General features: G+C 54.1%; 1 protein-coding gene across 6 annotated transcripts in view; it reads right to left on the reverse strand.

Moving 5' to 3' along the window:
• Positions 1 to 13765, reverse strand: part of Jade2 (jade family PHD finger 2) — a 49603-nt gene that overhangs the window by 35528 nt on the left and 310 nt on the right. For 2 of the 6 annotated variants that reach the window (XM_057774262.1, XM_057774260.1), the window contains exons 2-3: positions 4344 to 4401; positions 2057 to 2151 (exon numbers count right to left, since the gene is read on the reverse strand). In XM_057774262.1, coding sequence (XP_057630245.1) covers positions 2057 to 2151; positions 4344 to 4401 — 153 coding nt within the window. Of the gene's footprint in view, positions 1 to 2056; positions 2152 to 4343; positions 4406 to 9885; positions 9970 to 12004; positions 12094 to 12288; positions 12687 to 13765 lie in introns of those variants that run through there. The other 4 variants (XM_057774263.1, XM_057774258.1, XM_057774261.1 and 1 more) reach the window with 4 other exon arrangements.

Below are 13765 nucleotides of genomic sequence, written 5' to 3' on the forward strand. Positions count from 1 at the left end.
CAGAACCTTCCAAGAGTCCACCCCCCCCTTTTTTTTTGCTTCCCAAACTGTGTTTGGTACACTCTGTCCTCCCAAGTAGCCAGCTAAGAAGAGGGTATAGAAGAGCCAAAGTGTGCTCTTACCCCTCAGCCCCAACATCCAATTCCCTCCTTCACTACAACCCCAGAAACACCTTCCTCTCGCTTCCACCCAACTCAGGTTTGGAAGGTATGAAGGCTGGGGCGATGGCCCAGCAGGTGCTTGCTGCCAAGTCTAAGGGCCTGAACTTGACCCTGGTAACCCAAATGGCAGAAAGATTCAACTCCTTCGAATTGTTCCCTGCCCTCCACATGCATGCCATGACATAGACATGGACTCATGTGTACCTATGGGTTACATGCATACACTAAATGAATCACTGTAACTTAAAAGGGAGATGGAAAACCACTCTCACAGGGTCCCAATCCCACCTCCCAAGGGAAGGGTACTAGCGTAGGACATCTTGGAAGGCATCGAGTCTTTTTTTAAGTACAAAGCTCTGGGGAAGACCAGCTAAGAGCATATAGGATGACCACCCCAAATTCACATCCAGGGGCTGGTAAAATCGGACAGCACATGGCCCTAGTGGAGAGCAAGAGGAAAAGGGGCGTGGCTTGAGAAAAGACATGATCCTTCACCCCATATCAACTGCAAAGCAGCTGCATGCATAACGACTAGGTTGGAAATGCAGAGCCCCAAAGTTCTCCCAGCCACTTTATTTATTTGTTATAAATTTATTTGTTTATTTTCGAAACAGGGTTTCTCTGTGTTAACAGCCTTAGCTGCCCTGGAACTCGATTTGTGGATTCGCCTGCCTCTGCCTCCAGAGTGCTGGGATTAAAGGTGTGTGCCACTATGTGGTGATGAGACCAACAGGTCTGCTTTTCATCCCGCCCGGCTCCGGCACGGCTAGCTTAGGCCCGGAAACAATAACACAGAAACTGTATTCATTTAAACACTGCCTGGCCCATTATTTCTAGTCTCTTCTTGGCTACCTCTCACATCTTAATTAACCCATTTCTAATAATCTCTGTATCACCACGAGGTGGTGGCTTACCGGGAAAGATCCTAACCTACGTCCATCTGGGGTCGGAGAATCATGGCGTCTGCCTGACTCTCTCTGCTTTCTTCCTCCCAGAATTCTGACCTATCAGGCCAAGCAGTTTTCTTAATTAATTAACCAATGAAAGCAACAGATAGATAGAAGATCCTCCTACATCACCAGTACATCTGGCTGGCTATTGTAGCCACATTTAAACCAAGGGCCTCTTCTCTGCCCAATAGCATTGCCAGTGAAGTCCTCAGAAGGAACAGTAGGGTCCCTGCATGCGATTTTTCATAGGCGACAGGAAGCAAGGTCTTAATGCCAGTTCACGAACCCAAGGACTCCCTCCACAGAAGCCATAAACACCTCTACGGTCAGGACATGAAAGCATTACCCTGGGTCAAAGCAAGGAAGGCTTAAAATGTAGGTACATACAAAGTATCGTCAGAAGCATCCGAGGGTTCTGAACACTTCTACCTTTCTGTCCAGCACCTGCAAACCTTGTCACCCTCGGCTCTGTATGGAAGCACCCGAGATCCCTTTACTCTTTAATCCGCTGCCACCAGCTCTAAATTGCGAGCTGTAAGTGAGCTACTTTCTTCCTCAGCAGCCAGTGGAACCTTTTTTAAACTATCAGATGATGCCCGATGTGATGGCACACACCTTTAACACTCGAGAGGCAGAGGTAGGTGGACCTCTGTGAGTCTGAGGCCAGCCTGGTCTACAGAGCATATTCCAGGTCAGCCTGTCTACATAGAGAGACCCTGTCTCATGACAACAAACACATCAGATTATATCACTGTCCTGTTATGAACATTCAAAGGCTTCTCTCATTCCACCCTGCCACACTGGTCACCTCTGACTCTCTGCCAAGAACATGTGGCCTTCATACATCTGCTCAGCCTGCTCTCTCACTCCCGACAGGTGTCTGGTGTAGTCACCTCCCCGGCTCAGTTTCACCCTTCCCGGAACCTTACCACCATCACTACCTACCTCGGAGGGCTTCTTTTCGTTCTGCCGGGGCCAGCCCGACTTGGTACCGCTGGGCAGTTTGGAACATCTTGATGCTGATGTGGATGTCACGTGACCTGCAGATAGACCACAGGCCATGAAGGGTCCTGGAGGGTCAGAATCAGCACCCAACCACATCAGAGGATGGCAAGTCTCGAGAAGAGCCCCAGCTTGAAAGGTCAGGAGGTGGGAAGCACTGTTCCTGTTCTGGGCCCCAGCCTTTCCACAGACCAATGAAACTAACTATAAAGCCCCCTTCACTCACCACTGAAAGGGGGCTGAAGAAATCAAAGGCAGTTATCAGCTGGTTTTGCGGCTCCAAGAAAAGTCCCTGGACCTCTGAGCTCTGCTTCCTACTTGGTCAAGAAATGCCCTGTCTCCCATCTACCCCAGGTTAGGTGTACCAAGGTATTTCTGCAGGTCCCAGTAAGATACAGAGGCCGGGTACGGCATGTGAAAGTAGCAATCTGGGCAGACCCAAGTTGCACTGGTCACCACAGGCAAATGATTTGATCCCTGTAAGCCTGGAAGGGGTGGACGGGTGATGGTTAGTGGTAACTACCACGGTGACAGGAGCCAGAATCACCCAGGAGGCAGGTAAGCCTCCAGCAGACCTGCGAGGGATTGGTTAACTTCTGGCCAAGAGCACAGAACTATCTGACTTATTCTGCGTTAAAGAGGGAAGCCGCACACGAAAGAGATCACACACCCCAGGCTTGGGTCCTAGACTGTATAAAAGGGAGAAAGCAAGTTGAACCTTAGCACTCATATCTCTCTCTCTCTCTCTCTCTCTCTCTCTCTCTCTCTCTCTCTCTCTCTCCTCAACTGCAGAAACAACTTGTGACCCTGCGCTCCGAGCTCTTTTCACCAGGCCTTCCCCACCGTGATGGACTGGACCCTGAACTGTGAGCCAGAATAAACCCTTCCTTAAGCTGCTTTGTCAGGGATTTTATCCTAGCAACAGGAAACGACACCAAGAAAGGCTGGCCTCGAACTCATGCTTCTTCTTCAGCCTCCTCAGTGTGGAGATTAGCTAGCTATCTGTTCGCTCTTCTTAACATGAGTGATGATTTAGGAGATCCTCAAAGGTCCGTGTGTCAAAGACTTAGTCCTCTGGCTAAGGTGAGAGGCAGCGTGACTTTTTAGAGCCTGGAACCTCACAGGGATCGCCACTGAAGACAAGTACTCAGGTGAGCGAAGTAAACCTTTCGTTTCATAGGCTAATGATTTCACATATTTCATGACAGTTACAAGAAGCTATTAACGAGATACGGAACGAAGGGTCCTTGAAAGGCTGATTGAAGGATACTGTTATTTGTAGCCTTAGAATGGTGCCAAGGGATTCCTCAGTTGGCCACGACTGTAGGGTCCGAGGCCTTTGCTAGACTACAGGGCAATGGCCTCAACAAGAAGGGTCAGGAAGACCCAAGGCTTTTTCTATTTTTTTTTTTTTTTAGGTTTTTCAAGACAGGATTTCTCTGTGGCTTTGGAGCCTGTCCTGGAACTAGCTCTTGTAGACCAGGCTGGTCTCGAACTCACAGAGATTCACCTGCCTCTGCCTCCCACGTGCTGGGATTAAAGGCGTGCGCCACCACCGCCCAGCGGCTTTTTCTATTTTTGTTTTAGACAGTCTCACTAACCAGCCCTAGCGGCCCTGGAACCTACAACAGGAACCCTTTTCTCCACTTCTAGACATCCAACCGACACACCCAGCCCTTATCTAACCTACCTCTGAGAATCTACTGCCAAGATTCCATGAAGGATGTGCTTCTTCATTAATTTCTTCAGCCAACATTTATAAAACACCTACTATGTGCCATAGTGAACACGATAGGAATCCTCTGATCAGAGTCTGCCACTGGTTACGAAGTTACTTTTCTATTTTAATAATTACCTATCTATAATAAAGGGCTACAAAGCGTCTGTTTTGGAGAGATTCCTAAAAGGGTCCCCACTCAACAGGAAGTCAAAGAATTAATTTTTTTCCCCTCTATCAGCCAACAGCAAATGCCCTGAGGATCAGAGTTGGTCTATTCCGATCAGAAGGAAGGCATACCTAGAGGGTGGGGTCCCCAAAGGGGATGGTGAAGGTCTGGTAAAGGCAGGGCCTGGCTACCTCAGGGGCAGAGGAACCCGACTTGAGTTGGCCTCACCCACGTGACAACCCTGGGCTGAGCTGAATGGAGGGTCAGCCTCCCCCTACCAAGTCTTTGGGCCTGCCAGTATTCCTTACAGGCTCCCTCTAGAGCCCCAGGTGGGAGGGCCTTACTGTCAGTGGTGTCGGAGTTCTCACTGCTGATGGAGTACTTTCGCCTCTTCTCTTCCATCTGCAACAAAAGGCAAGAAGGGTCATTACCTTCACAGACACCCGGGGAAATCCTCAGTCTTTCTGGAAAACACCCCATCAGCTGCATCCTCGACCCACACATCCACGCAGAGAAGGATAAGGGCATGCCTCTCTTCCAGCCTCATTCTTCCCCGACCCACTCACAGGGCCAGCATTTGTTAAAGGTTCTGACAAGAAGTCTGTCCAGTAGACAGGACTGCGGAGAGACCAGCAGGCATAAACTGAAAGGTGACAATGACCACTCAAGTCCCGGTTCCCAGTCAATGAAATGAGCAGACCAGAAATTAACACCTACTGCAGGTACCTCCTGAGCATCCCTAGAGGGAGGAGGAAGAAGAGGGAATAAGGAAGATTCTGCCAGGACCATGCTCTCAAGGTAAGGCACAAACCATGATTGAGTCCCAAATCCTGAGCATAGTGGCTACTGGGCTGTGGAAACAGGGTAGTATGTCCTTTCTCAGATAAAATGTAATCCTACTTTATCTCAACCACACCATCTAACGTCTTAGACACTAAGGGTGAGCCACTAAGGCTAGCGTCAAGGGACCCCCACCACGTTCCTGCTCAGTCCTAGAACGGCCTCACAACAGCCAGTGATCCCCCATCCCTGTTCTCTCTCTAGACAATTTTTGTCAAACTATGGGGTGCCCCTGCCTACCTTCCTGTAGTGCCGCAGAGTCCCTGGAACATCCACTCACTGAGTGGGGAGGACGCTTACCCATATCTCTGGGCCATCACAATGACCTTCCTGCTTTACCCTTGACCTCAAGTAGGTGCCTCTCTTACCCACTGTCCCCCAAGAGAATGGAAAGAACCCAATGGGGCTGCTTGTTTGCTGTCCAGTGTTTCCTAAAGGCCAAGAGAGTGAAAGATACTTGCCAGAGCAAGCAACCCAAGAGGCAGGAACAATAAAGATCTGTTCTTTATGGCAGACGGGGCGGGGGTGTGGGGGTGTCCCCGAGCACACAAGAACACCACGGGGATCTCAGGATAGCCCTTAGTTAACAATGTATATGGCAACTGCCTTCCCCCACTCTTAGAATCTAAGAGATGAGGAAATCGAGGCTCAGGAGTTACCCAAGGTGACAAGGTTTGGACCAGATTTCGCCTTTTGTGACATCCAGGATCTGAAGAAGGCTGGCTTTCTAAAGAACTCTGGCCTTGGCCCACATACGGACCCACTTAGCCCTGTCGCTGGTGTGGCATCAAATTCACCCCTCCAGCTCCTCCACCAACCCTGTCCAGGAACTGCTCTCATTTCCAAGGAGGGTAACAGTACTTCTAAACTAGGAGCTCCTGCAGCACTAAGAGCTGGCTGGGGGCTCAGGGCAGAGCTCAGTAGCCACCTGCGGTGTGCTTAGGCACAAGTCCCCGGGTGTGACCTCCAGTCCAGGAGGAAGGGGAGCAGGAGCTATGGACTTAGGAGTGTTGGGTTCAAATCCTAGCCCTACCGGTAGCTCACAAGGCCAGAGGCCTTGGCAAAGACATACTTCCCCCAGGAGGTAAACTGGATCTGATTTCCCCGTACATTTGAATTTAAAAAGCTGGCGACTGAGTCAGGATTTGAAGAACACCCTGAAAGGGCCAAACGAAACACATTTGTTGGCTAGAATCAGCTGGCCAGACTAAATGAGTGAGGAGCACTCTCAGCACAGCGGCTCCGCGCTGCGCGGGTACTAGCTAGCTAGTAAACACGCACGGGCTGCCTTGAGCCAGAATGGGGAACCCTACCAGGGCCAGCCCTCTGGAAAGAACAGGCAGTGACCATGGCTGCCCATACCCTTCTCATAGTGCTGGGTCCTTGTCCAGAGACCATCAGGTGACCCTGTCAGCTTGCAGACCTACACCCGGCCTCCTCAATGAGGCAGCCTCTTCGTGTTATAAACCACCTGGCATGCTGGCAAGAACGGGGACAGTTAACGGGAGGGAAGGGCGGGAGTGACGGAACTGCCGTCAGACTGGCCGCAGGTCTTCCCAGCTCTCCCCAGGCACGGTCTGTTCCGGCAGATGACTTCAGTGGCACTAGGCACTTGCTTTTGAAGGAAGTAGTTAGTCCTGAAATCCTGTCTGTAGAGGAGAGTCTGAGCAAGAAGGATCTTCTGAGTCCACTGCACTTCCCATGCCACCCCAGGATAGCAACACACACGGGGAGCTCTCTGGACTGTGGGTGACCAAAGGGCCCTCAACAGAGCAGTAGTGGTCCATGGCCTCGGTGCCTCCTCTGCACCAGTCAACCTCTGGCCAGTCCTGTGCACGCCCACTCCAACTCCACGATCATCCAACTGGGTCACGCCCATCTCACCTCCCGTCTGGCCCATTCACTTTCTCGCTACCACATTCGCCACCGACTCATAACTCCACACGGCAATCAAAGAAATCTTTAAAGCATAAAGCCTATCACACTGCCAACTCCTGCCCCCTACCCCCAAACTCTTTCACAGGCCTCCAGCTGATCCAAGGCCAAATCTCATCTCCTCCCCAGAGCCTACACCAATCTGGACCCTGCCTACCTCAGGTTGACAGTGACCTGACACAGTGACCTCCGTTTCGTAAGACTGGGGACTGAACCTAGGACCTCGTTCACGAAAGACAAGAATGCTACCACTCAACCACAGCCGCAGCCCCTGCCTCTTTTTGTTTTCTCTTCCAAGTCAAAGGTTCTCCATGCTTCCATACCCGGGCACAAGCTGGTCGGCAGCCCGTATCAGTTACTGCCCATTGCCCTGTTTAGAGAAATTAGCTGCCCCGTTTCTCCGTCTTCTGAGAACCCATCAGTGTGTGGAGCTACCTGCCAATCGTCCTCCTTGGGAATGAGTAAAGAGCTGTCTGGCTAGAACGCCAGGAACCCTCTCAAGGGTTAAGCCCAGCTCTGGCTCCTGCCTCCTCTGCTTCTCTTAGCAGAACTGGACCCAGGATCACAGGGAGTACTGAACAAATTCTGGTCCCTCCCTCCTGGAGTGTCAGGACCCCACAGCCCAGCTGGCTGGCAGACACCAACACCCCAGCCCAAGATTCCCTCCTGTTTCCACAGTCCTCTTTCCCAGTCTTGACCCTACACATTTTCCAGGCAGCTTTATTTGGTTGGGCTCCTGGCTAATAACCAATGTCAACTCAGTAATAGGGCAGCAATTTGGTGGCAGATGTTTTCTTGGCAGCACAGGCCATCAGCTTTAGTCCCCACTAAAGTTCTGGCCCTGGAACACCACTGCCCAATGCCAGTCTCTTTTAAAGATGTCTCTGCAAATAAATTCAAATAAACACCCTGGGCTTCCATTAACGCCCTCCCAGCTGACCCTGGGAACAGTGGGTCTTTCAGGCTAGCTACTGCAGCCACTCCCTGGGGCAGTTAAAACACCCCAACCTGGCCTCCGGCCTCTCCTTTCCAGAGGCCACTAGGCCTGCCCTCACACACACACACAGCAGGATTCCGTCTTCCTGAAAAAAAAAAAGTGGGGGTGGGGGGGCCTTCAAGCAGTCAATTTACCATTCCAGACACAATCTCTCAGAGAGAAACAAAAACTCTCCCTGTCTGAGGCAGACCGCGAAGGCGTGTATGTAATAAGATGCTAATACAATTTAATGATATTTCGGCTGGAAAACCTGTCCTCAGAGCCTCCTTGTGCAAGGAAGGCCAGACATTCAGAAAACAAGAGCTCGCGCACTCCTAAACCGCTTCAAATGGGGGTCACAGCCCCACTCTTTCCCATCTCTCATTAACTTTAATGCCTTCTTGGGGACAATAATTGCAGATACAGAAAGTGCTTTTGTGCGCACAGGGCAGAGGGCTGCTGTCTGTGACTGTCAACTCTACTTCTCCAAGCCCTAGGGGAACCTGAACCTTCTCCTACCACATCACTGCCTACCTGCAATTATAAGAGTCCCCAGCCGGCTCCAGCTTCCAGAGCCTACATGCACTGTGCAGGACAGCTCTAGGGACTCAACCAAGGAGATCTCACGAATGTGATGGGTTCTGTCTAATCTGTCATTTGGTACTTCCTCAACCCTATCCCCCACCCCCCAATACCCAGTGGACTGTTCTAAGTCTAGCTGCCCATGGGCACCTGTTGGATGCTTCTCATCTCTTCTTCACAGAAGACAGTTGTCTTGCTGGCTGAGTCTGGAGCTGACAGCAAAGGCCAGGGTGTGGATAATGAACTGGCTAGCCTCAGTTCATTAAGAGCAAGACTGGCTGCTATGGTCGGGTGCTACCACATGCCTCACTTTGGGCTTTTCCCCCTTCCCTTTTCATTGCGGCGATGGAGACTGAACCCAGGGCCTTGCACTCGCTAGACCAACTACATCCTCAGGGTGAGTCTTTAAGACAGTCGTTCATTTCCTATGCTCACTTAGACATAGGACTTATCATCAATCCCACTGGCTGATAAACTGAGATTCACAGTGCCTTTGCCATTGCTGGAAACTCCATTCAAACCTAGGCCAGATGGCTGCCCCGTCAAGGGGCTCAGGTCTGTAGGGAGACCTTCAGTTCCTAGCATGGATGGAAGTTTTCCAAACTCCAATGGAATGGCTGAGTGGAAGCGAAGAGGGCTGCCTAAGGCCCCAGAACCAACCTCCCTTAGTACCTAAGCTTTGAGCTTAGATGTGCCACTTAAGAGTTTAAGTCACATGACACAGGTCTCATACGGGGACAAGTCAAAGTTATGTCCCAAAGTTATCTGGCCTCTTCTCATCCAACTTAAACATCCATGAAATTCCAGAGAGCCAGTTGCACACTCAGTAAAGTTACCTGAAGGGTGCGTGAGACAACCAGCCACCTTCTAGTCTAATAGAAACACTGGCTGCAAATACCAGAACACGCTGCCCACCACCTCAAAAATAGAGGAGTCAGTGTCAAAGGCTTAACTTGGATAGTAAGGAACACCAGGGAGCTGGGGAATCACATATCCAAACTGTCAGCGAGAGCTAAGTGCGGACATACCATAGACTCTTGGGTAAGAGTCACCGGCCATCTAGCCTGGCAATTTGGGAAAATTTGGGAAAAGGAAAAGCATGTTGGATGGGAAAACATTTGCTGAATCCAGAGTCCAAATAACCCTGTCCTTAAACACTTCATCTGTGAAGAGTGCTGGGAAGACCCCTGGCCAAACAGTTTCAAAACCAACATTCACTGGTAAGTCCTGCTGCGCAGGGTGAAGACTTCCCCTCTACCAAGCATTTGCTGTGGAACCAAATGCTTTTCCACTCCAAACAACAGCCAACAGCACTTGGAACTACGGAGGAGAGGGCTCCAGATCAAACAAACATCCTCCCCCCACCACCACCACCATGCAAACTTTCTCAATAAATTATTCGCCCGCTTTGGATCAAAGCCTGTTTTTGCAGCCTGTGACCTAAAAAGCAAATAGCATAGCTTAAACATGAAAGCCTTCCTCCTTGACTGGGTCAATTTTATTACTCACCCCCCCCCCCCTTACAGTTTATTCTGTTATTTTCCTCCTCTGCTTTAGTGGATTGCTCTGCGAGTCCCAACCCGCCCAAGGAAGATGGGACAATTGGTCCAGGAGGGTTGGTGTGTTCGCTTGGGGCACTAAGGAGAAAAAAAGAAATCAGGCTAGGGGAAAAAGAAGTTAGTACCCTGGGAACCCAGGAAACAGGGCCAGGCCCGGTTGGCAGCCCGCTGCCTGACCCTCCTGCCAAATGTCCTACTGGGAATTTTACCAGTGAGATGAGACAGGGCCACTTTGGGAGGAGAACCCACCTCCCAAACTCGGGCCTGTTTGCAAATATAAATGTTTAAGGGTACACCCTAACTGTTCTTTCTGGCTCAAAACTCTTCATTTCAAAAAGGGGCTCCCTAACCCCTCCGGCACTTCTCTGAAAACAATCATAATCCCTCCCACTGACCTCTTGCAAACTACCTCTGGGTAAAACTTTGTACCTCGGAATTCTGCAGATGGGAGGGTGCTAGGGGCAAGGGTGAAGTTTGGAAATCTTCAGAGACCTGAGATGGCCAGTGTAATGTACTGTCGGGCATAAAGAAACCCGGCGCCCCTCCCCCGCCCCCCAGCAGGAGGCCTGAGGCCAAGCTGGTTTTAAAAAAAAAAAGTGCCCAGGCCGGCTGCAGTAGCTAAGGGGATTAGAAGGTTGCGCGCCTCCAGCCTGCCCCTGGTGGCGGGCGATGGGCACGCAGGTTGAAGGCGCGCCGGCGTGATTCCGACCGCGGGAGCTAGGAGGAGGAGCCGGAGGTAGCTGCTGGGGGCTCCGGCCCAGGCGAAGGAAGGGCAAGAGGCGGTTCGGGCCGGGGGCGGTGCCAGGAGGTGGGTGGGCTTGGCGCCCGAGGCAGGGGAGGGCTCTAGGGGGACTCAGGGAAGGGCAACTGAGCACCGGGTGGGGGCAGGGGTGCTGAGTGGGGTAGAGGTGTGCAGTAGGGGTACCGGGTAGGGTTGGCTGGGCCTCTCGGTAAGGTAAAGAGAAGCCTCCAAGCCGGTTTTGCAAACGTCCTCACCCTCCGGCAGAACAGCTACCGAGTCACCAAGCTGACCCAGGATAAGCTCTTGTCCGGAGAAGGGGGTGTCTCGGGACCCAGGGATGGGCGGGAAGGGACCGCGGGGAGCTACAAGTCTGCACACTGGCTGGGAGTGGGCGTGCGAGAGCCGCTCCGCAGGCGCAGGCAAGTGGGTGGGAAGGAGGGAGGGAGAGGGAGGAAGGAGGTGAGTCGGGAAGATGCCACTGCCGGGGGCGGGGCCGGGGATCCGCTGGAGGGACTGCAGCAGTGTTTGGTGGGGGCGGGGGCTGCAATGTCACTCATTTTGGGGTCAGGTGCGTGTGTCCTAGGCAGGGCCCGCCACTTGCCCACTGCTCCTAGGTACCACCCAGAGTGTAAGGGCGAAGGGCAGGGAGCTGCAGAGCACCCCCAAAGCGGGACGCGAACCGGCAGAGTTGGGAGAAGGTAAACAAGGGCCACGCCCCCTGCCGTCGCCCCGCGAGCGCGCACCCGCCGCTCCGGCCGTCGCCGGTACATTTCCACTCTAGCAGCAGTAGCAGCAGCGCCTCTTCCCCCGCCGGACTCCCGCGCAACCCCAAACGGCTTCAGCCCCCTACCTCCAGTACGCACCCTAGCTACCTGGGCTGCGTATCTTGCACTCACCTGGGAAGGTTGTCCCCCGCCCCTCAAAAAGGAAAAAAAACTAATTTGTGCAAAGCCTCTGAGCCCAGAAACCGAGCATGCTGCCCCCGCGTGCAGCGCCCGCGTGCACCCAGCCTGGAAAGGGGGCGCAGGGCGGAGGCGGTGGCCCCCGGAAGGTGTCTAGGACTGGACCGGCTGCACGTGAGCCCAGCGCGGGGTCATGTGCATCGGCTCAGTCCGGTTCGGCACCCGGACGTGCTGCGTATCAACAAAATGAAACTCGGGGAGACAGAAGGGCAGATAGCTCCGGGTTTCCGTGCCCTGCTTCCCAGCCGCTCGGCCTCCCCACCCCGCACCCCGGTCGCGCCGCAGCCCCTCGGGCCGGCCGGAGCCCGCGAGGCAACTTGCAGCCCCAGCACCCCCACCCGCCCGCGCCCCCTCGCCGGCCCAGGGGCGCTTTGCCGCAGTCATTAATAAAGAAGGTCGCCAGGCTCACCCTTCCAAAAGTTGTTGCATGTGCCCCTCTCAGCCTCCCCGCACTGTACTCTTTAAAACACGGCTGACCAACATGCGCAATCTCTCTCCCCAGTGCTGTGCGTCCCCCCCACCCCCCGCGCTGGCTTCCTAGAACAGGCAGCCAGCAAGAGAGAGAGGGAGCGAGTGAGCAAGAGAGAGAGGGAGCGAGGAGCACTGGCAGATCTGTTGCAAAAAAAAAAAAAAAGCCCACAAAATAATGCCGTTGAGATGCGCAGGGCCCATTCGCTGGGGGCTGGCTCTTACCTTGCTCCGCGGTGCCCTCCCGAGGGGCGCTGCCCTCGGCTACGCGCCGCGGCGGGGGCCGGCGCGGGAAGGATGCTCCCGAAGCCAGGAGCTCCTGGGGCCGGCGCGGGAGGGCGGGGGGCGCGCATCCATCCGGGGTCGTGGTGAGGGAGGCGACCGGGCCGCAGCGTCCCCAAGCCCCGCACCCCTGCTGGGAATACGGTCAGCCCTCCATCCCTGAGCTGGTGCCTCTAGGAGTGGGCGCAAAGTAACTCCATGGACGCTACTCACCCCCCAAAAAAATAGCCTCCAACTGCGATGGCCGCGGTCGGCACCATTCACCAACCCCCTGTGTATGTTTCTGTTTCTTTTTAAACCAAGACTTCCTTGTGATCTCTTTAGAGGAGAAAAAAAATGTGTTGGGGTGGGGGTGGGGTGGGGGCGGGCAGGAGGAGAGGGAGGGGGAGTAGCCACTTTTTTCTAATTCACTCGGATCTCCGCTCCCGGCACCCCCCCCCGCCGTGTCCCCCCCCTTCTCGCCCAGTTGTTTGGCTCCGGCGACAGTCCCAGGTAGCGTTGCGGGCACCCCCACCCGCGGGGGGGGTGCCCTGCATGGTCCCCCGCCCGCTTGCACGCGGGCCCGGACTCCTCGTGGACTCCGGGGCGCCCCCAGCCCGCCCTGTCCCCAGGGCCGGGCCCGAGCGCCGGCTGAGCCCGTGCAAGTCCCATCAGGTCGGCTCACACTTCACACACACACACACATACCCCGCCCCTCCACTCGCTCACTCACACTTTCTGCTCACACCCCGCCCCCTTCGCGCCCCAGACCCAGGCGGAGCCCCCCACAACCTTAAAAAAAAAAAAGCAAGCTTATACTTAAAAAAATCTTTTGGCGCCATATTAATGACGTACTTAAAATTTGCCATTTCTCCCTGCGTCAAAAAGACGTTTCTTTGCAAATAACAGCCTGGAGGCGACACTCGCGGAGGAAACGAGGCTTGCACGGAGTACCCCGCCCGCCCGCCCCACCCCCCCGGACTCCGGAGCTGGAAGACCCTAGCCCTCCGCCAGGTTTAGGAATCACTGGTTTTAAAATCGGAATCGAATAAATCGCGTGGCGTTTTTGCAGCGCCAGAAGTGAGCAGAAAGTGCTGGCAGGAGTGCAGGGGAGGGGCGCGCATGGGGCTGGGGGGAGGGGGCGCGGTCCTCCTCCCCCACCCACACCAAATGCAAACTAGCATCCCAGGCAGGGAAACTTGAAATTGTGGGCGACCTCCGGTAGAAAGGGGCTGCTGGGGGGGGGTGTCCCTTCTTGGGCTCGTTGCCCCCTCCCCCTCGCGGGTGCCTCCTGGCGCCCGGTGCTGCCCTGCATTTCCGGGGGGGGAAGTGAGGCGCGCTGTGATGGGTGGGTGGCTAGGAGGGTGGCAGCGCGTCCTAGCCTCAGGCGGAGTTTGCCCCCGGACACCCCCTTCCTTCTGCCTCGTGCCTCTTATAACCG

Source organism: Chionomys nivalis, chromosome 7, assembly GCF_950005125.1.
Source record: "Chionomys nivalis chromosome 7, mChiNiv1.1, whole genome shotgun sequence".
In the NCBI taxonomy this organism is placed as follows: domain Eukaryota; kingdom Metazoa; phylum Chordata; class Mammalia; order Rodentia; family Cricetidae; genus Chionomys; species Chionomys nivalis.